General features: G+C 45.0%; 1 protein-coding gene and 1 long non-coding RNA gene across 7 annotated transcripts in view; one reads left to right on the top strand and one right to left on the bottom strand.

Annotated features, from left to right (window-relative positions):
• CYFIP2 (cytoplasmic FMR1 interacting protein 2) overlaps window positions 1-23,134 on the bottom strand; it is a 159,137-nt gene that overhangs the window by 94,279 nt on the left and 41,724 nt on the right. For all 5 annotated transcript variants that reach the window (XM_049874213.1, XM_049874210.1, XM_049874211.1 and 2 more), the window contains exons 6-13: window positions 17,556-17,737; window positions 15,261-15,357; window positions 13,532-13,660; window positions 11,036-11,140; window positions 8,743-8,834; window positions 6,563-6,680; window positions 3,709-3,828; window positions 2,798-2,923 (exon numbers count right to left, since the gene is read on the bottom strand). In XM_049874213.1, coding sequence (XP_049730170.1) covers window positions 2,798-2,923; window positions 3,709-3,828; window positions 6,563-6,680; window positions 8,743-8,834; window positions 11,036-11,140; window positions 13,532-13,660; window positions 15,261-15,357; window positions 17,556-17,737 — 969 coding nt within the window. The remainder of the gene's footprint in view (window positions 1-2,797; window positions 2,924-3,708; window positions 3,829-6,562; window positions 6,681-8,742; window positions 8,835-11,035; window positions 11,141-13,531; window positions 13,661-15,260; window positions 15,358-17,555; window positions 17,738-23,134) is intronic.
• On the top strand, window positions 8,830-21,672 carry LOC126070221 (uncharacterized). Of its 2 annotated transcripts, XR_007516172.1 has the most exons (5): window positions 8,830-9,047; window positions 16,940-17,142; window positions 17,606-17,757; window positions 17,871-17,948; window positions 20,142-21,666. It is a non-coding gene; the product is annotated as an uncharacterized LOC126070221 (long non-coding RNA). The 2 variants fall into 2 exon arrangements; XR_007516171.1 differs by having other exon boundaries at window positions 17,871-21,672.

The following is a 23,134-nucleotide window of genomic DNA, read 5'->3' as shown; positions in this document are numbered from 1 at the left end:
ACGTTAGAAACTAGAAGACAATGAAAAAATACCTCAAAATTCTGGAAGAAAATTGTTTCCAATTTAGAATTCTCTATCTAGCCAAATGATAAGTGAGGTTAGAATAAAAACATTTTCTGATATTCAAGATCTCGAGATCCTTTTCTTAGAAAGCTACCAAAGGATAGATTGCATGAACATGAAGAAAGAGGAAGACCTGGGATCCAACACAAGAGAAAAGACAAAGGATAATGATGAGACAGATCAGTAGCTGGGCAGCAGGTCTACAGACAAACCAGTTCAGGTTGGAACAGAAAGAGAGAGTGCTTCAGGAGGAATGGCTCCAATAAAAAAAAAAATTTTCATAAAACAACTATTGTGATTGACTATTTTGAAAGGAGTTTTACATTTTATTAGTATGTTGGTAGTAACATTTTTGATAGGTTCATAGAAAACTAAACAAACAAAAGTAAGGCAATTGTTAACTCTAGGAAAAACAAAAGGTTGTACAAGAAAATAATGTATTCATATTAGACCGCTGCCTCATCAATAAGCAGTAGTTACTTGGTCATAATAATATAAAGTAACTATTGATTTAACCAAAAGGTGTAAAATTACCACATGGGCAAGATGGGGGAAAAGAATGGAGTGATTTGTGGGGTGAAAGATGAAGATGAGAGGGCTAAACCCTTATCTTCTGAAGTGGGAAATCCATAGAAAATGGTATAAATTGAAAAACCAAGAAACATCCCATAATCATGATACTTAGAAATACACAGATAAATAACAGAAGAAACAGCTTAAAGAGTTGAAAGCTGTCTCCTGTTTTGGGATTGAGGATGGTGTAGAGTACTTTTGTTCTATTGTTGCTGCACGCTCTGTTGAACTATTCTTCTTGCAACATTTAAAAAAAATGTTTTAGGAATAAAAATTTAAAAATTTCTAAATGCAAAGAAAAGTAAGGACTAGAAAGAAACAAAGCAAACTGTTATTTGTTGTTGTCTTTGAATGATATGAGGCTGTGGGAAGGTGAGGGTGGGAGTTGGGTTTGGGAGAAGAATTTTTCAAATGCAAACCCATTGCTGTTGAGTCAATTCTGACTCATGACGACCCCTCATGCTACAGAATAGAACTGCTCTATAGGATATTCTTGGCTGTAATCTTTATGGAAGCAAATAACCAAACCCTTCTTCCGCAGCACCACTGGGTGGGTTTGAACCATTAACCTTTCACTTAGCAGCCAAGCTAAACTCTTTGTACCACCTGGGAACCTCTAATTTATCTACAGTACAAATATATTCCTGTTATTAAAGAAAGAAACACAGTTTTACAAAATTACATAGACCCTCTGACTATAACTCATTTTAAACAGGTGTGAGGATGACTTTCTCTTCCAGTGATGATGACTGGGACACTTGCTGCCAGGCTGACATAAGCAACAGAGGTGCCAAGAGGTCACAGGCAATGTCAAGTGTGATTAAAACTTTTTTCCTGCCAGAAATTACACCACCAGGCCTTGGTTCTTTAAAGTATGGCTTAGAATGCTGCAATAACCACCCTAATTCCTTACATCTGTATGACTCTTTACAGCTTTCAAAGTTTATATACATCCATCATTTTATTTAACAATTATTGGGTGATTCTCAACAATAACCCCGGGGTGGGAGAGGGTAGAGATTATTAGCTCCATTTTACAGGTAAGAAAGCTAAGGCTCAGAGAGATGAACTGACCTAGGGCCCAGAGCTAGTATCCAGGGCTCTGACTTCTAGACTAGTCTCTTCTAGACTTCAGATGCTCATGAAAGAGGAAGCCATCACTCACAACCTAGTGTGAATGAGTGTTCCCCCTGCCCCCGAAAACAGAAAATCTTTTTGTCATCAAACGAACAAAAGACATTGCAAAAGGTGATAAACCAGGAAGTTAGAATTATCCCTCCAGAAATTACTATTGTTAATATTGTTAATGGTGTGGTATATATAAACATAAACATCATTTTTTTATGCAAAAATACAAAAGTAAATTGATTTTAGTATAAATGGGATCATTTTACATGCTGTTCTTTCATCTTTTTTTTTTAAAACTTAACAGTATACTGTGCATATCCTACCATGTATATATATCCACTTTAGTGACTGGATAGTTTCAATTATATAGCTATACCTTAATTTGTCTACCTTGTCCCATGTTGAAGGGTACATAAGGTGTTTCATATATTTTAGCATTATGAATACTGTGACAAATATCCATGCACCCGTGTCTCTGTAGTTAGCTTATTTGCCTGGCACATATTCCCAGAAGAACTTCTGGGCCAATGGGTATGTACATTAAAAATTTGAATACGTTTTATCAGATTGCCCTCTAGAAATCCTATAAAATGTAGATGGCCACCAAAAGTTTCTGAGAAAGTCTACTTCCCCCACTTCAACCAATGACAGGCATTATCAATCTTTTAAATCTTTGCCATCCTGATTGGTAGACTATATCCCATCTTAGTTTTAATTTGCAGGTTTTCATCAGTTTGAACATTTTTTTTGTTTTTCTTCTGCTGGTTACCTTTTGCCCGCTTTTTTAAGGAGGGCGGTCAATGCTTTCTTATGTGATTTTAAGAGCACAATGAGTTCTGAATTATTTCTGCATAATAAATTTTGATAGAGACTGATTTGGGTGACAGCAGGAACTTGAAGGGAGAAGAGGGATACGGAAGAGGGTACGAATCAGGAAGACTACTGCTGTCATTTTGCTCAGGCCCGCTCCTGGAACCACCACAAGAAACCCTGAAGAGCCACCTCCTGAGGTGAGGAGGGAGGCAGCACCTACCTCTACGAAGGCGAACTTCTCCTCACTGGTGTAATTGTAGCGAGTGGCTCTCTCATACTCTTCTGCTGTGCCAGGGCAGTCCTTGTTGCAGAACTTGTCTGTGGGGTGAACCAGCTTCCAAGAGTACTAGGGAGAGTAGAAACAACCCAAATGGCCATCAACCGATGAATGGATAACTAAAATGTGGCATATCCGTACAAAGGAATATTATCCAGCCAAAAAGAGAAATGAAGTGCTAATACGTGCTACAACATGGATGAAGCTCAAAAACATTACTCTAACTGAAAGAAGCCAGTCACAAAAGACTACGTATGATATGATTCCATTTATATATGAGATGTCCAGGATAGGGAAATCTATAGAGATAGAAAGTAGATTAGGGTTTGCATAGGCCTTGGGGGAGGAGCCCTGGTATCGTAATGGCTAAGCAATCAGCTGCTAACTAAAAGGTTGGCAAGGTGGTTCAAACTCACCAGTTGCTCTGTGGGAGAAAAGACCTAGAGTTCTAATTTCATAAAGATTTCAGGCTAGGAAACCCTATGGGGCAGTTCTGCTCTGTCATATAAGGTATCTATAAGTCAGAATCGACTCGACAGCACACAGTGACAAGGCCTTGGGAACAGGGAGGTAGGGGGTAGTAGCTAATGGGTATGGAGTTTCTTTTTGGGGTAATAAAAATATTCTATCATTGACTGTGGTGATGGTTGCATAACTCTGTGAATATACTAAAAGCCACTGAATTGCACACCTTTAGTGGGTGAATGACCTGGTACGTGAATTATATCTCAATCGACCTGTTTAAAAGAAAAAAAAAAAAGTACTGGGGAGAGGTGGAGACAGAACCCAAGTGAAGAGGGATCAGTCTGGAGGGGAGGGAAGGGGACAGGGCCCTCTGCCCACCAGGCACCTACCACCTCCATGACGTGGGCGCTCCACTTGGATAAAAGCTGCAGGCCCCGCAGGGCCAGGTCGAAGAGCTCGCGGTACTCCTCGTCTGACTTCTGGCTGTCCAGCCCAGAGCCTGTCACCACCTGGGGAACATTGGCTGTCATTCTCCTTGTCAAGTGCCTGGCATTCTTTATGCATTATTTTGTTGATTCCTCCCCAGGGCACTATATAGAAGGTGCTATTATGATACCCCCTTGACAGATAAACTGAGGCTCAAAGTGCCCTGCTGAAGCCACACGGCTTGTACATGGTTCAGTGCCCAAATTCAGGTGGTGCGATGCCACAGTCCCACTCTTTACCACTCTGGTATGTCATGGAGCAGCGGCTTTCAAATCTTTTTGACTGCAATTTACAGTAAAAAGTGAATACTATATAGTGACCCTGGAATACATACTTACATAGGGATATTAAACGTATACATGAAACATTTTCAGGAAGCAATCTTATTCTTCACACATGTGATTCCCTCTGACTTTCTAGTCTATCTCACACAAAAGTGTCAATCACAACCTACCTAACTTTTTCACAACTCACTAATTAGACATTACTCATGAATTGAAAAGCACTGATGTAGACATCACACATCCATATGCTGGCAACGAAGTATAATGTTATATGCCTGTGTAATTGTGTGTATGCACAGACATAAAGTATATATATGGGTGTGTGTGTGTGTTTACATACCTACATGGAGCCCTGGTGGTGCAGCGGTTAAGAGCTATGGCTGCTAACCAAAAGGTCGGCAGTTTGGATCCACCAGCCACTCCTTGGAAGCCCTATGGGGCACTTCTACTCTGTCCTGTAGGGTCACTATGAGTCAGAATGGACTCAGTGGCAATGGGTTTTGTGTACAATTTTAAAAAATAACTTCGAGCCAGACTTGCTCTTAGCCCACAACAAAATATGACCGAGTATTGGGGCCCAAGCACCCTAGATAAATGATTCCCCTAGCTTTAATTCAATTGACTGGCACATGGGAAGAATGCCAAAGGTTTGGGCTTGACCTGGTCAATGTCTACCAGGAGCCCTCACAAGAACGTGTGCCTCTGGTCCAATGACGACACCGTTTGTGTTTTCCAGGTGGTGCCCATTTCAAATATGTTGCCCTATGATCAAAAGAGAAGCCCCTGGGTGCTGCAAACTGTTAAGTACTCCACTACTAACTGGAAGATTGCAGTTCAAACCCACCCATAGGCATCTTGGGAGACAGGCGATCTCCTTCCAAAAGGTCACAGCCTTGAAAACCTATGGAGCAGTTCTACTCAGCACATACAGGGTTGCCATGAGTTGGAAGCAACAGGATGGCAACTAACAAGAATGATCAAATACATTCCAGAATTGGGGCTTGAAAAGCATAATCGCTATGACCACTAGCCACAAGATGGAGCCAGTGAGCAAACAGGGGATAAACATCACACACACAAAAAACAAACCCTGTTTGCAGTCAGGTCAATTCTGACTCATAGGGACCCTATAGGACAGAGTAGAACTGGTCCATAAGGCTCCCAAGGCTGTAAATCTTTACGGAGGTACACTGCCACATCTTTCTCCCATAGAGCGGCTGGTGGGTTTAAACTGCCGACCTTTTGGTTAGCAGCCAAGCACTTAACCTCTGTGCTACCATGGTTCATTAAACATGGGGTAGCACTGAGTAATCCAGGAGTACTGGTTGCTATTGAGTCAATTCTGAGTTATGGTGGCGCCAGGTGTGCCAGAGTAGAACTGTGCTCCGTAGAGTTTTCAATGGCTGATTTTTCAGAAGTAGGTCGCTAGGTCTTAATTCTGAGCACCTCTGGCTGGACTTGAACCTCCAACCTTTTGGTTAGCAGCCGAGCATGTTAACTGCTTGCACTACCCAGGGACTCCAATCCAGGAGTAGTGCTAGATAATAAAGAATTCAAGTGAGGTGATCTATGTTTTTTAAAATAACATGTATATTTATTAGACAGTCTCATGTGGAAAGAGGTCCAGAAAGATATATACGTCTGAAGATCAGTTGTAGTTGGTTCTGGATGATATGATTTTATGTGATTAACTTTCCTTCCTTTTGCATATCTGTATTTTTTTTCTGAGATTTGTACACTGATCGTGTTCCTGTATTAAGAAAAAGAAGGAAAAACTCAACATCAATAAAATGTAATTATTGGGGAAAATAAGAACCTATTATGATTATAGGGGATTTTTATGGTCTTCTTTTGTCCCTAATTGTATTTTTTAATAATATTTTTACCATGATTGTTTACTATTGTGTAGTTTTAAATTATTTAGATGGCATCATGAGTATGTGCGTTCAGAAACCTGCTCTTGCCATCCAAAGTAAAGATGGCTTGGATCAAACCACCAAAAAACCAAACCCATTGCCATCAAGTCAATTCCGACTCATAGCGACCCTATAGGACAGAGTAGAACTGCCCCATAGTTTCCAAGGAGCGCCTGGCAGATTCGAACTGCTGACCTTTTGGTTAGCAGTCGTAGTACTTAACCACTACGGCACCAGGGTTTCCAATCACGCTCCATGCATCATCAATCAGAGCATTTAATCTTCTCAATGAACCTTTGAGGGTAGGTACCATTATTACCTCTATTTCTGAGACAAGGAAACTGAGGCACAAAGATGTTGAATAGGCTGTCCATGGTCAGTGCAGAGCCAGAATCAAATCCAGCTCTGCCAGGCCTGTGCCCTCCTGGATCCCCACGTGCCTGCCCTCAGCCCTGCCCTCCCGTATCTTGTGTGTCCATGCTCTATCCTGGCCGGTCCTTCCGCTTCCTGCCCTGAGCCCACATGCACTTCCATCCTAGAAGCTAGACGGTGCTCACCTCACTGTTGCTGTAGCGAGCGAGCTCGGAGATGAAGCGGATGTGGTCATCCCGGATCTGCACCATCTGCTCGCAGATGTTGTACTGTGGGCTGATGCTGCTCTGGGTGCACGTCCACCTGGGCAGAAAATCAAGGGTCAGAGCAGGTCCTGCCTGAAGTGCCTGGGTGAGACAGGCTCCTTCCACATAGCAGCTGCTCCTGGCGCCTCCAACACTCAACCAACACAGCCAGCTTTCCTTGGTGGAACCCAAGAGGTATCCCAGGCACCTCAGCGAGAGAGCCTGCTAAATCCAACGCTATAGGGACTACAGGCTGAGTGACAGTCCCCCCTCTTCCTCCTTTGTGGCTGGCCTCCTCTAAGACCCAATCACATAATTTTCCAGGTACCCTGTCCAGGTACTTACCAGGTACATGAGCGAGCAAGCAGGGAAGGAGATGAGCCTCTCTAGGGCTACAAAGGACTGGAATTTGAACAAAGAAAAAGGTTGGGCAACTTCCCTAAGAACATCTTCTGACTCCAACAGCATTGCCATCCTACGATATGTCAGCATTCTCATCATTTCCATTCTGTTTGTTCTGTTTCCATTGATCTACCTTCCCTTTCCCTCCTTGCCTTCTCGTTTTTGCTTTAGGGTATATGTTGACTGTTTTGGTCTCATATAGTTAATTGTTTAAGGGAGTACATTACTCATGGGTGATACTGTTTATTTTATATTATTTGACTGAAAGGTGACCTGCAGAAATAGCTTCAATTCTAAGCTCAAAGGGTATCACAGGGAGATAGTCTCAGGGGCTCCTCTAGTCTCTATCGGTCCAGTAGGTCTGGCCTTTTTTTAAGAAATTTTGTATTTTGCTCTACATTTTTCTCCCATTCTATCTGGGACCTTCTAGTGTGTCCCTGGTCAGAACAGTTGGTAGTGGTAGCCGGGCACCATCTAGTTCTTCTGGTCTTAGGTTAGAAGAGGCTGTGGTTCACGTGGGCTATTAGTTCTGTGGGCTAGTTTCATCTTTGAGCCTTTGATTTCCTTCATTCTTTTTTGCACCATATGAGGAGAGACCAATAGTTGCATCTTAGATGGCTGCTCAAAAGTTTTTAAGACCCCAGATGCTACTCACCAAACTAGGGTGTAGAACATTATCTTTGTGAGCTATGTTATGCCAATTGACTAAGGTGTCCCCCAAGACTATGGTCCCAAGTCCTCTGACCCAGTAAACCAATCCTGCAAGTTGTTTGGCTATGTTTAGGAAGTCTCCGTAACTATTTATGCACATACTTTTAAGGGACTAATGCCCTCCCCTTCATTAAAGGATGGGTGGCCCCTTTCTATACAGAAAGGCCACATTTCTCAACCAAGAGCTCAGTTTTGGGAGATATTCACAAGAAGATCAAAAGGGTGGTCAAGGCTGTAGTCAGATTCTCCCCAACTTCTAGGAGGCACCAACACCCCCGATCTTGGCATCAAACCAACCCTGTTGCCGCTGCGTGAATTCTAACTCACAGCAACCCTACAGGACACAGTAGAACTGCCTCATAGGGATTCCAAGGCTCTAAATCTTTATGGAAGCAGACTGCCACATCTTTCTCCCATGGAGCAGCTGGTGGGTTCAAACCGGCGACCTTCTGGTTAGCAGCCGAATGCTTAACTACCACACCACGAGGGCTCCTCCAATCTTGGTACAGACTAACTTAAATCACGGTTTATAAAATGACCTAAGATGAGGCCATCAACCCGTTTCAGAGTTGGAAACACCCAAACCACACACTCAACTGCATACTTACTCATGGACAGGACACCTGAGGAGAGAATCAGGGTGATGAAGAAAACTCCAGATGAAAACCAATGTCATCTGACTCCACCTGCCTACTAAGGGCCCACCTCTGTCCCCCACTTCTCAAGGGAAGGACTCCTGCTGTCCCATCAGGGGGCGGTGTGGGTCACCACTGGATGGAGAAGGTGCTGGTAGCTGTGCTCTGGGCCCTTTTGAGCCCTGGCAGCAAAGGAGGATACAAAAGGGCTCAGAGCAAGCTCAGAGGCTCCCCTCTGGCCAGGCGCCAATGTTGTGACAGGATCCATCTGCCCAGGGCTGGGGAGGGAGGAGGGACTGAAGTGGCCCCTCGGCTCCCTGCCCAGGCTGGGCATGCGTGCAGGAGCCGAGAGACATTACGGCAGGCACTCACTTGGACTTGTTCTCTTCATAGTGAGCACTGGTCTTAATGTATCTGGCCAGCTCTATCTGCATGTCGCCGAATAAGGGCACCACCTGCAGCTGCTGCAAAGGAAGCAAACACAGCATGTGAGTCACCAAGGGAGGAGCTGGGGTGCAGCCTTCGCCAGTCCAGCGGGGAAGGCAGGCCACTGTGTGTGCTTCTAAGCTGACTCCCAGTTTCTGCCTCTGATGATGCTACTGTGTGTCCCTGAACCAGAAGGAGCCCCAGCAAGCACACAGGTCCTCTTGTGCCTTCCAACCAACTTCATGTTCCAGGTAAGAGCCCAGTGAGGCAGGGGGACTTGTCTGAGATCTCCCAGCAGAATGGATAAAGGAAGGGGACCCAATGGCCTCCCTCCCAGTGCAATGTCCTTTCTGCTAATTTTCCCCCAGATTAGATGATCCGTGCTGCTCTGAACTCTGGGCTAGCAGTGGGTGTTGGGGTGCTGCTGGCTGGGTACAGGCTTCCTGAGAAACTCCGTGCTGTGAGAGTAACTGAAATCATAACACCTAACACTAGAGGGCAGACAACTTCCATCAGAATACTAGGGCAAATGGAGGGGAGGCTAGCGGTTATTTTCTGCTCCCGATGCACTCTGCCAAGAACTTTATAAATATGATCTCAATTAGTACAATAACCCTCTGAAGTTACTATTCTCATTCCCATTTACAGATGAAGAAACTGAAGCTTTGAAAGGTTCAGTGACTTCTCATAAACTCAGACCACCTAAATGTCAAACAGCCAAGATTATAACCCAGTGCTCTGACTCACTCATAGTAAAAAAACAAAAAAACAACCCGTTGCCATTAAGTTCATTCTGATTCATAGTGACCCGATAGGACAGAGTAGGTAGAACTGTCCCACAGGGTTTCCAAGGAGCAGCTGGTGGATTCAAACCACCGACCTTCTGGGTAGCAGCCAAGCTCTTAAACACTGCACCACAGGGCTCCAAGGGGACTATGATAAATAGTTCATATTTTTCGGGCTGGTGAACTGAGTTTCAAGGTGCTTAGTGACTTTCCTGGAGTTCCAAAGGATTAACACACTCAGCTACTAGCTGAAAGGCTGGCAGTTTGAATCCACCCAGAGGTGTCTCAGAAGAAAGGCCTGACGACCTGCTTCTGAAAGGTCGCAGTCATTGAAAACCCTATGGAGCGCAGTTCTACTCTGCAACACATGGGATCACCATGAATTGGAACTGACTCCAGAGCAACCGGTGTTTTTTTTAGTGACTTCCCTAAAGTCATCCAGCTGTGAAGTGGCAGAGCCATAACCGGAAGGAACCCAGGCCTGGTTTTGGTGAGGTTGGGTTCTTCTGCTCCACCCCAGTCTCATCCACGCTGATTTAAGGGAGTGGCAGATTCTGCAAGGGTCTTTCAATATAGGCCCTTTTTTTCATTTGGGGCATCTCTAAAAAAAAGTGTAAGTTCCAGCCTTGAAAAGAAACAAGCCAAATACACAGGATTCCTTTGGTGATTTATTTTTCCTTAAATCTTGAAAAGTTGGTGAGACAGGACCAGCCCAGTGTCCTCTAGGCCACATCTTCAAGGGCTTTTCTTTTCAACATTAAGTTGGGCTTTTCCATGTCTGACCCCTCGGGCCTAACTCCAGGACTGGGATGCCCAACACTAGAATAAACTGATAAAATGGAATTCAGTTCCAAAGTATGAAATTCCCTTACAAATCTTCAAGGCTTAATTTAACTGCAAGTTTTTACTTTTAAAAATGTGTGGCCAGAAGTTCAAATCTACGAGGCACCGGAATGGAATAGATGCACACTCATGAGGCCTCTGGCTGGAAGAAGAGTGCAAGCTGAGATGGTCTTTGGTGGGCCAGGCGAGAGGGTGTGATTTTGCACATGTGAATCAATTAAAAAAAACCAACCTTCAATCCTCCTACTTCTGTGAGCTCTGATTTGCACTTAAAATTAACGTAGGGGCATATGTTGCTATGCATGTTTGTTTGTTTGTTTCAGATAAGGGATTTCAGAAAAGGAAAAAGCAGTGTGGGAAAAGAATCATTAGGCCTCCCAGCCAAATCCTGGCCTGAGATTTGGAACCATGTGTGACTTTCCTTGGGGCTGCCTTCTAGAGTGCATATGCCTCCGCCAAGGGCAGAGGGGGCCTGCCACTCTGCTCTCCTCCTCCCCACAGGACAATCAGCAAGCTCCACTGTTCCCCTGGCTGACTTTACTCCTTTCACCAGAGAGACTTGGCCCTGAGAAGCCCTGTTCCCTGGCCCAGTCGCAGCCCCAGTCGCTGACCTTAAAGAACTTGTCAATTTTGCTAAGGTTGATTCTCTTCTTGGCATCCAGTTTGTAAATATTACTGACATTTCCATCCATCAGATAAAGGCCAAAGCCCATGACCTAGAATGAGAAGGGACAGAGCATAGGAAATAGCCACATCCATGGGAGAAGCCTCAAAAAAAAAAAAAAGCAGGATTTTTTTACATGGGTAGACACACACACACACACACACACAAAGACCCTGTAGAGGTACATTACAAAAACCCACACATCTTCAAACAAAAAAAGGAAACATCAGTCCGATTTCAACCAGAAATTTGATTTCTGTGAAGAAATGGAAAGCCCTTTACTATGTTATTATGGTGGCTGCTGCTTTGAGCTCTTCCTATGATGGCTGAGGCTTGACTTAAAAAAAAAAAAAAAGATTTTTTTTTTTTTTTAGACTTAGGGCTTAAAAAATAGTGTTACCTCTTTTAATTTTTACAACAATCTCATAATTCAAGTTCTCTACAATAACCTTATTCTAGAGATGAGGAATCTAGAGAAGTGACACAGAGAGGTTAAACAGCTTGCTAAGGTCACACAGCATAAATGGAAATAAATGGGATCTGAACCAGGATCTGTCTGAAAACAAATTTACATATTTAGGAGTTTCTTGGGAAGGACTGTGTCTTGCCTATTGTCGCATTCTTGGGATCTAGCACATCATAGGCATCTGATGACTACTTGCTAAATGCTGAATGAATATAAAAATACCTACATCTTTCCCCAAGATTCCTGGAGTCATTAGTGAATTAAAAAGCAAAACAAACAAAAACAAAAGAACTCTGACTGAGAATGCCCAGCAACGAGTCAACTACCAAGGCTAATTCTTGATACTCCAGTTCATTTAACTACCTCCTGAATGCTGGCTTGTTTTGATCCTTTTTGTCAAACGGACAGCTGAAAGGGGGCCTGGACAAGCAGAAGGAAAGTAGCTTTCCTCGGCCCACAGTGGCTGTGTGACTGTGGGTAAGTCATTTTTCTCTCGGCGCCTGCATTTCTCATCTGATACATAAGGGAGTGAACTACACGATTGTAAAGGGTTTCCCCTAGGTTGCATTTTGCAATTCTGCAGAGGAGTCAGGCTTTTTCATTTCGTGCTCAGTGGCACCACCTGGTGGCAGCTGAGTTAACTAATGTAAACTGCAGGGAGAAGTGAAACCACAAGTTTTGGAGGCCAGAATGAAGAGGGTAGAGAATGGAGAAGTTGGGGATGTGGAGTGTACAGGATTAAAGGCAGGTGAGAGAAAAGGAGGGTCCAAAAATTTGAAGGCAGTATCTAACTTAATAACTTGGACTTGAATTTAGTAACTGGTTGTGGAAGCAGGAAGCCTGGGGAGACCTAAAGTAACCACCCAGGTAGAGAACTGGGGGTGAGGGGCAACTGAACTTTGAATGGCTTCTCTGGATTTCCAGTTGCCCAGAGGAAGCCAGAGAGAACACGTCGCAAAGCCACACTTCCCTGAAAACTCAATCAAGGTGCTACAGAAAAGTAAAGAAGGGAATACCACCAGGGCTGGAAGAGAGGGGAAGAAAGGAAAACCCACCAGGAAAGCTTTGAAAGGCCAGGCTCTGGGGAAGAAAGAATAAAAGATTGACGGAGAAGGTTTCTCATTTCCACACTATAACTGCCGAGGCAGAACAGAAACAGCTAACCAGCTAACACATGGGGTTGCTATGACTTGGAGTTGACGCAAAGGCAGCTGGTAAGCAGCTAACCAAGCAAAGGCTTATCCACGTGACATTTTAATGCCTGTGTAATATTCCAGATACATTTAATGACATGGGATGAAAGTGATACACAAAACAATTTATGTTTATTTTATTTCAGACTCTAAAAATGTTTGTTCACATAGAAATTTACCAATTTATTACATATTTTGAATATGTAAGTCTAAAAAAAATTAGAAGGCAATACCTCAAAATGCTAGAAGTATCATCTCCGGATGGGAAGGTTGTGAGAGATTTTAATTTTTTCATGCTTTTCTGTATATTCCAGATATTCCACAAGGAACAAATATCACTTAATAATTTTAAAATGCGACTTGTAAACTGATGAAAAAATTGTGGCCATTGTGGCAAGGTATAGCACAAGCTTAAAGATGTTTGTATCCCCTTTGAATCGGCAATTTCTCTTTCAGCAAGACCCACTCTGGCAATAATCGCGGATGTGCCCAAAGGCTGTGCTAAAAAGGATGCTCACTGCAAACAAATATCCACCAGTAGGGGATTCACTACAGAATGATGTCTCCATACAATGGAATACTTGGCAGTCATTATGCTCCTGGAAAGGTGTACGTGACATATTAGATGGAAAGAACAGGTCACAAAACATTAGGCGCCATAAGAGCTGTTATTAATATGTAAGTTAGAAAAAAATCAACATTGTTTTTAAACCCTAATTTTAAATAAGGAGGAGGGGAGAGTGCAAATGGAAGCCCTGTGGTCTGTGAATGCAGGGAGGTTTACCTTGAGGAGCATGTGTTTCTCACTGGGGGTCAGATACATCTTGTTCTCGTAGTAATCCACACAGATGTTGACAATGTCAGCCAGCAGCTCCTCATAGCCAGGGATCACTTCCAGTTGCTGATGGAGACACTAAACAGCAGCGCCTGGGTTAGGCAGGCACCCGTGTGCTCCTGCACCCTCACCCTCACCACAGCGCCCAGAGCTGGCCAGGTGGGGACTGAGGGTGCATGGGCCTGCTTACTGCCTGAGAGTTGCGGCACACACCAGTGAGGGGACCCTGCACGCCCGCCTACACCTGATGCTTGAATCCTCTCCTCAAGATCCCCACAAGTGGCTGTTCCTGCTCGCCTCCCACGGTAGGAGCTCACCTCGAGGCCCTTGATCTTATTTCCTGGTTATTCCAATGGTTAAAAGGTTCTTTCCTGGGCTGAGCTGAAAAGCAGCTCAGTTTTATAGTAATATTGGTTGCCATCAAGTCAATTCTGAGTCATGGCGACCCTATGTGTGTCAGAGTAGAGCTATGCTCCTTAGGGTTTTCAATGGCTGATTTTTGGGAAGCAGATCACCAGACCTTTCTTCCAAAGTGTCTCTAGGTGGACTGGAGCCTCTCACCTTTTGGTTAGCAGTTAAATGAGTTAACCATTTACACCACTCAGGGGCTCCTTAGAGTAATAGGCCTGTAGGAATTTTTGGCTTAGTTTTTACAGTGTGGGCTTATTTCCTAGTCTCCTTAGACTGATGGCAGGGAAGAGGCAGCTCAGTGAGGAGAGCTGGGCCAGCGGGTGTCTCCCTCCTGTCAGACAGTCCAGAAACATTTCCTGTCAGAAGGGGGTTGGACCACTACCTCTACCCTGGGCCTTTTCTCTCCCAAAGGGACAAAAGAGGCACTTGTGGATGTCCAGAGGAGGGAGTATCCACTGCTGGTGCTCCCCACAGGCAACATGGAGCTGAGTCTCTGGGAAGGAAACCTTGGGGAGCCTCTGCAGCTGAACAGTCTCCACATTTAACAAAGAGCAAGATAGGCCCTCTCAGTCCAGGGCCTCCGTGAGAGGAATTTGAGCATGAAAACCCTCAAAATGGTGAGGGCCCCTCTCAGGTTTAGCCTGGTCCTGCTGACATTCTTGTTAGTGCCAGTTTAGGCTGGGCTGGCAGATGAGTGAGACGGGTCCCATTATGTCGAGCCTGGACTTGGAGAATGAGAGCAACAGCTGAGTGCAAGTGCCCTGACAAAGCTGTGGCAATAATAACAGCTATGTCTCCTAAATCACTATTTGTCAGGCCCTGTGTGTGAAGGGCTTTTTATATACTATCTCATTTACTTCTCACAACAATGCTATGACGTTGTGATGAATTCTCATAACATCCTCAACATGTTGTTGTATGCCATTGAGTCGATTTCGACTCATAGCGACCCTATAGGGTAGAGTAGAACTGCCCCACATGGTTTCTAAGGAGCAGCTGGTGGATGTGAACTGCTGAACTGCATGCCTTTTGCTCCTCAACATATTAGCCCCATTTTACAGAGGAGGAAACTGAGGCTTAGACTTTGCCCAAGGTCTCAAAGCAGGTCAGTGGTGAGTCCAGGATTAGAAAACAAGGCAGTCTAGCTCCAGGGGCAGATGCAGGGGCAGAGCACTGGCTGAGAAGGCTCAGATAACACAAACTGGAGAGGACAAAAGGACCAACTGTGGTTGGGAGCCGAGACAACTAGCAAGGGGTCTGCGATCACCTGGGTGATCCTGTTGTGGTTGGCCAGGAACATGGAGAGGTTCTGGGACTCCTGGATAGACTGGGGGTCCGCCATCTTCCTCAGGAACTGCGCCGCCCTGAAACACAGAGAGTGGGTGCTGCCGAGAGGACTGCTCTAACAAACAGCCAGACTACGTCTCGCGGGCTCTGGCTCCCACACAGCCCAGGAGCTGCCCAGAATCCAAGGTTAACACACTCTGAATATCGCAGGCGACTCTAAAGTCAAAGGAATGTATGTTCTGGAGTCATTTGTTTGGGACTGTTTACATCAGGTACCTAAAATTAAAAAGCAGGAAGGTACCTAAAATCTCTGAAACTCAAGCTCATAAAGTTTAAAGGCAAACTGGAGTCAACTCCGACCTGTGGTGACTCCAGGTATGTCAGAGCAGAACTGCACTCCACTGGATTTTCAACGGCTAGTTTTTTCAGAAGTGGATTGCCAGGTCTTTCTTCCAAGGCATCTCTGGCTAGACTCGACCCTCCAACCATCTGTATCACCCAGGGACCCCTAAAAGCAATTGTTGTTGTTATTTGGTGCTGACTCATAGCAACCCTAAATGAAAGAGTAGAACTGCCTCATAGGGTTTTCTAGGCTATAATTTTATGGGAGCAAATAAACAGGTCTTTCTTCCGCAGAGTCACACTGGGTGGGTTCGAATGGCTATCCTTTCGGTTAGCAGCTGAGTGCTCAACTGTCACACTACCAGGGCTCCTTAGCATCCCATAAACAAGCTGAGAGTGGCAGGCCAGAAAAGTGAAACGAGACCCCGTGTGCCACCTGGAGACCCCCAGTGAAGGTGCATAATGAGTGCTTTAACCGTGAAAGTTACGGAGGACACTCCTGGGAAGGATGCTTTGCTTTTGTCACATGCTCTGTTATTTACAGGAAAACACAGAAGTTTCTAAAGCAAAGCACTGCATGAAAAACAAAAGTCTCTCTAACCTAACAGGATACAGGTGAAGGGATGATGGGTGTAGGGAGCACAAACAGGTCTCAGAGGGAGAAACCCTCAGCTATCTGGACATGCACGCTCTAAACTGGAAGAGGTGCAGGCTGCGTGTGATGAAATGTGAAGGCAGACAGGACACCCACCCTGCTGTTGGCTCCAGCTGGCCACTAGAGGATGTGGGCTGTGGCTGGGATGGAAGTGGTTGGCTATAACCGGGAAGCATTTGGGGAAGAGAGTGTGCAATGAGCTATATACGAAATCTTTGTGAAAGTTGCCATTTCTGAGTCTGGCCCGTGATGGGGCCCTGCCTGCTGGGAGCCCCCGGTTTCGTATTTCAGCCTGGAGGATAAAATTGTGAGAATCAGCCTGTTCTCTGCTTTCTCCAGTTACCTCGAAACCTGGGGGAATGTGGCTCAAGAAGGAGAGTCCCCCCGTCCCGTATCAGTGACACAGAACGTCTCCCCAAGACGTTTATCTAGACAGTTTGCACCTCCTCTGAGTCTTAACCAATGCAGAGGATGTGTGTTGTTCCTGCCTGCCCTTCTTCCTATTGGGTGACTACATCCTGATTTTTGGAGAAGAATGACCACTCCCCCACCCTATTCTCAGTCCTCCTGGCTCTTCTTCCTTATGAGCTGACACTGTCTCCCAACTCCAAGGGCGAACACATCCAATCAGAGCACCAACCCCTCTCTCTCCATCCACACAGCCCAAGATGGATCAAGGACAATCCTCCGGGAACTTTTGCAGAAGGTGTTTCCTTAGTAGCCTGGGTTGCTACACTGGCCAGAGGGAAGCTTAAAGCTTCCAGAAGCCATAAGCCTGCCTGAGAATGAAGCCAATACAGAGGGAGGTCGAGCTGAGAGGTGAAGAGAACCAGAGGACGAACATCATTCGAGCACCTGGATCCAGGTATACCTGGACTTTGCGGTTCCAGCAGCCAATTATTTCCTTCTTTTACATAAGCATTTTGAATTGGCTTTCTGATTCTCACCAAAAACAACTATTTTATGACTACCTTAATGGTCCCATACTACACGGGACAACAGAAAACCCTTGCTACTCCATGAGGGTGGGGAAATATGGATTGGATTCAACTCTGAGAAATAAAATCCAGTAAACCGTCCAAAAACCCAGCTCTGTACCTTATCCCTCAAACCACAAAAATTGATACACGCCCATCCCCGCCGTGTGTGGCGAATGGCTAGCTTGGTTCTGGAGAAGGAGCCTGGCAGAAGGGCTCCATCCACTCCTTCCCCTTGGCCAGCTACCAGGAAAGAAGGGCCAGGCTGGAGAGGGTCAGGGTGTGGGGAGGGTGCCCTGACCTCTTATAGGCAGAGTGGTCATTCTTGACGCTGCACTTCATGTTTTTCAGCTCGTCCAGGACGGCGAACATATTGATGAACTTGCCCAGGGTCAGGAGGTAGGCCTCGGAGACAAAGTCCTTCCTCCGCTCGGCATGGCACAGACGCTTCACCTCACTGCAGAACCGCTCGATGGCCTTGCGCTGCAGGCAGAGGGCAGAGCGTAAGGATGGGGCAGCCGAGGGGGGTTGGTTGCTGCGCTGGTGGGGAGCGGGGTCAAGGCTCCCCTGGGGTCCTAGTCACAGCCCAGACATTTAGAGAAAGCAAATCTGCCAGGTGACCTTTTTCAGAGGAGTCCCCAAATCCAAAGCTGATTTCTAGAGAGGAGCCTGGAATCTGCCCCCCTCTCCCCAGGTGAGTCAAACCAATTAAACCCTTCTCCCTTCAATGCACATTTGTTGAGAGCCATTATGTTACTCATTTTTGTATCCCCAGCACCCAGGGCAGTGTCAGGTACAGGACAATAAGGAGGTATCTACAGACAGTGAGAGAGACGTTCAGAGAAAGATGTTCATTCATTCAACAACTATTTATTGAACATCTACTATGTACCAGGCACCGTTCTAGGCACTTTGATAGAGCAGGAAGCAAAACAGAAAAAACAAACAAACAAACCCAACTCTGCCCTAAGGAGCTTACATTCTAGTAACGGAAGGCAGAAAACAAAATAAATAAGTGCTCTATATTAGATTATGATACGTGCCACAGAGGACAATAAGGAAGGCAAGGGAATGAGGAGGGCTGGGAGGAGCTGTAACTTTAAGTAGGAAGATGAGAGGAGAAAGCATCAAGAAGTGACTTTTAGGAAAGGGATTTGAAAAAGGAGAAGAGGAAAGACATGGTAGTGACCAGGGAGGTATGTTCCAAGCAGTGTGAACTACCAGTGCAAAGGCCCTGAGGACAGAGTGTACAGGTGTGTTTGAGGGATGGGAAGGAGGCCGGTGGCTGAAGTAGACTGAGGGTAAGCGGGGGAAGAGCACGAGAGGAGTTAGAAAGGGGCCAGGGCTAGACTACACTGGCTCTTGTGGGCTGTTGTGAGGGCTCAGGACCTGACACTGAGCAAGTTGGGGAGATGTGAGACGGTTCTGAACAGGAAAAAGTGGTCTGAATTATATTTTACTAAGGTCACAGAGGTTGCTGTGGTGAGAACAGATCATGGGGAAAGGGTAGAAGCAGGGAGGATAGTTAAAATGGCTATTGTATTTAAAGGTAGAATTACAATGTGATCTACCAATACTACTCCTAGGTATATTCCCAAGAGAAAAGAAATCACGTGCTGTTATGGATTGAATTGTGCTCCCCCAAAATGTGTGTCAACTTGGTGAGGCCATGATTCCCAGTATTGCTTGATTGTCCACCATTTTGTGATCTAACGTAATTTTCCTACATGTTATAACTCCCAAACTCTATGATGTTAATGAGGCAGGATTAGAGGCAGTTATGTTAATGAGACAGGACTCAATCTACAAGATTAGGTTATATCTTGAGTCAATCTCTTTTGAGATATAAAAGAGAGAAGTGAGCAGAGAGGAGGCGGACCTCATACCACCAAGAAAGAAGCACCGGGAGTGGAGTAAGTCCTTTGGACTCAGGGTCCCTGAGCTGAGAAATTCCTAGACCAGTGAAAGATTGATGACAAGGACCTTCCGCCAGAGCCGACAGGGAGAGACAGTCTTCCCCTGGAATTGGCGCCATGAACTCAGACTTCTAGCTTCCTAGAGTGTGTGAGAATAAATTTGTTTGTTAAGCCATCCACTTGTGGTATTTCTGTTACAGCAGCACTAGATAACTAAGACAGAATTTGGTCCTAAGACTGGGGTGCTGCTCTAACAGATACCTACAGTGTAAAAGCAGTTTTGGAACTGAGTAATGGGTAAAGGCTGAATGAGTTTTAAAGTGCCTAGTACTAAAAGCCTAGATTGCCTTGAAGAGACTGTTGGTGGAATTACAGACATCAAAGATAATTATGGTGAGGACTCAGAAGGAAGTCAGGACAGCTGTAACACCAGAGATGGTGCAGATGGTGAGAGGCAGCAGCAGAGAAACAGCAGCAGCAGAACCAGGAGACTGGTGTGAGACAGTGTGGGAGCCAACCCAGGGAGTGAGAAAGCTGACTGCCTTTGGCAGGAGGCTTCTTGGTGGAGTAGGGTACCTCTAGGCACTTATTGGTGGAGGTTGGCTTACCAATCCACAGAGCAAGAGAGCTGAGTGCCTTCTGGCTAAGGTTTACTGGTGGAGTGGAGTGGAGTGTTTCCAGGTACTTATTGGTAGAGTTAAAGAGCTGTGGAACACTTGCCTGAGCAGAGCAGATTCTAGGCCAGCAAAAGGGGCCAAGAAGCCAAGGAACCAGGAAGCAGAAGCTGAAGAGACAAGGAGCGTAGGAAGCAGAGCTGCCTGTGTCTCAAAGGGTAAGGCCATGACCTTTGGGGTCTAACAGAGTAAAGCCATGGCTTCTAGGGTTTCAAAGGGTGGGGCCGCAGCCTCCAAGGTTTCAAAGAGTCAGATTTTCACCAACTGGGTTCTGGAGTGTGGGTCTGCCTTTCACAGGTGCCAGTGGGATGGGGCCAGATTCGCTGAAGCCCAGGGCCAAGAGGCCTCCGCCCAGAATACGGAGACTGTGGCCAACACCCAGAGTCTGGAAGCCAGGGACATTGCCTAAATGGTCTCAGAAAACTGAGGATTATTTTCAAGCCTTGAGAGCTAATGTAATGTGTTCTGCTGACTTGCTTGGTGCCTGTTATCCCTTCTTTCCCTCCAATTTCTCCCATTTGTAATGGAAATGTCTAGCTTGTGCCGGTCCCACCATTGTACTTTGGAAGCAAATAGCTTGAATTCTAGATTTAACAGATGAAGAGGAATTTTGCCCCAGGAGACTTTGGACTTCGAGTTGATTTGAGACTTACGCTATGATATGATGGGGTGATTGTGTTTTATATGTGGCAAGGATGTGAATTTTGGGAGGTTAAAGGGTGGAATATTATAGATTGGATTGTGTCCCCCAAAAATGTGTTTCAACTTGGCTAGGCCGTGATTCCCAGTATTGTTTGGTTGTCCACCATTTTGCGATCTGATTATCCTATGTGTTATAAATCCTAACCTCTATGATCTTAATGAGGCAGGATTAGAGGCAGTTATGTTAACGAGGCAGGACTCAATCTACAGGATTAGGTTGTATCTTGCGTCAGTCTCTTCTGAGATATAAAATAGAATCAAGCAGAGAGGAGTGGCACCTCACATCACCAAGAGGAAAGTGCCAAGAGCAGAGTGTGTCCTGTGGACCCTGGGTGCCTGTGCTGAGAAGCTCCTAGACAAGGGAAAGATTGATGACAAGGACCTTCCCCCAGAGCCAACAGAGAAAGAAAGCCTTCCCCTAGAGCTGGCATTCTAAATTTGGACTTCTAGCCTCCTAAACTGTGAGAGAATAATTTGTTTGTTAAACCATCCACTTGCCATATTTCTGTTATAGCAGCACTAGATAACTAAGATATATGCCTACACAAAAACTTTAACGCAGATGTTCACAGCAGCATTACTCACAATAGTCAAAAAGTGGAAATCACCCAAAAGTCCATCAATTGATGAACAGATAAACAAAATGTGTAAATCTGTACAATGTGATAATATTTGGCCATAAAAAGGAATAAAATACTGATATAAGCTACAACATATATGAACCTTGAAAACATTATGCTAAGTGAAAGTAGTCAGATTCTAAAGACCATGTAGTATAGATTCCATTTATATGAAATGTCCAGAATAGGCAAATCCATAAGAGACAGAAAGTAGATTATTGGGGGAGGAAAAGGAGGAAGAGAAAGTTGAGATCATTGTGGGGTGATGGTTACAGGGTACAGGGTTTCTTTTTGAGGTGATAAAGAATATGCTAAAATTGACTGTGGTGACGGTTGAACAACCCTGTGAATTTACTAAAAACCACTGAATTATACACTTTAAATGGTTGAATTGCATGGTATGTAAATTACTATATCTCAATAAAGCTGTTACCAAAAAGAAAAAAAAAGCAGTTGAACAACAACAAAGCAGAGGCTACTGCACTAATTCAGAGAGACAGGCAGAAGGAGGAGAAGAGGTGGGGATAGGGAAAGGGAAGAGGAGGGGAAGAAATTAGTCCTCAGAATGGGAGCTCTGCTTCTCTCCCATCAGTCTGAGATGTCCTACCAGCCAGTCACTCTTCTCCTTTAAAGACCAGACCAAGCCACATTTTCTCCTTCCAGAGTCTAAGTCCAATATAACATTCTATAAGGATGGAAATGTTCTATATCTGCACTATCTTGTATGATAGCCACTCACTACATGTGACTACTGAACACTTGAAATGTGGCTAACGCAACTGAAAAACTTCATTTTAAAATTTATTTTAATTAAATAGCTATTGCTGTTAGGTGCCGTTGAGTTGGTTCCGACTTATAGTGACCCCATGTACCAGAGAACGAAACATTTCCCGGTCCTGCACCATCCTCACAGTCATTGCTATGTTTGAGTCCACTGTTGCAGGCACTTTGTCAATCCAACTTGTTGAGGATCTCCCTCTTTTGCTGACTCTCTACCAAGCATGACATCCTTCTCAAGGGACTGATCCCTCCTGATAACATGTCCAAAGTATGTGAGACAAAGTCTTGTCATCCTTTAAATAGCTACATGCAGCTAATAGCCACCATATTGGATAGTTGAGTTCTAGATTATTCTTGATCCTCCCTTCTCTAAGCACCTCTTGTCAGAGGACCTCAGGTTGGCATTTAAGCTTCTGGATATTTCTTTTTTCATGGATCTTTCTTCCCAAAAAGATCTTAGGCTCACTGAAGGCAGGACCATAATGGTAGTAACAACTGTGATTTACTGAACTTACTCTGTAGTGTAGCCAGGCCTCTACATGGTTCTTTACATATTTGACCTTATTGAATCCTGACCACAAACCTATGAACCTGACCCAGTGCTGTCAAGTTGACTCCAACTCAGGGCGACCCCATGTGTGTCAGGGTAGAACTGTGCTCCACAGGGTTTTCAGTGACTGTAATCCTACAGATATAAATCACCCAGCCATTCTGCATCGCTGCTGGATGGATTCGAACCACAAACCTTTCATTTAGTAGCCAAGTGTAAACTGTTTCCACCACCCATAGCAACCCTATACAGAAGAGCAGAACTGCCCCATAGGGTTTCTAAGGCTACAAATCTTTATGGAAGCAGACTGCCACATCTTTCTCCTGTAGAGAAGCCGGTGGGTTTGAACTGCTGACCTTTTGGTTAGTAGCTTGCACCACTCAGCAACTTTGAAATAGGCATATTTCCAAGTGAGAAATCTGAAGGTCGGCAATGTTAGCTCACACAAGTTAGAATGTGGCAGAACTAGGGTTTGACTTGGGTTTCTTGTCCTCTGAGCCAGTGCTCAGAGGCAGCACCTGGCTTCATTTTCACCTTCTCTAAACACTCCCACTGCTGCCCCCAGGGGGCTAACACAGCCCTGAGCAGGCAGACTTTACCAGTCCTTGAGCAACATGTAGAAGGTGTGGGATGTGGCC

The sequence above is a fragment of the Elephas maximus genome, chromosome 2 (assembly GCF_024166365.1).
Source record: "Elephas maximus indicus isolate mEleMax1 chromosome 2, mEleMax1 primary haplotype, whole genome shotgun sequence".
Taxonomy (NCBI): domain Eukaryota; kingdom Metazoa; phylum Chordata; class Mammalia; order Proboscidea; family Elephantidae; genus Elephas; species Elephas maximus.
This window is presented reverse-complemented; position numbering and strand designations above follow the sequence as displayed.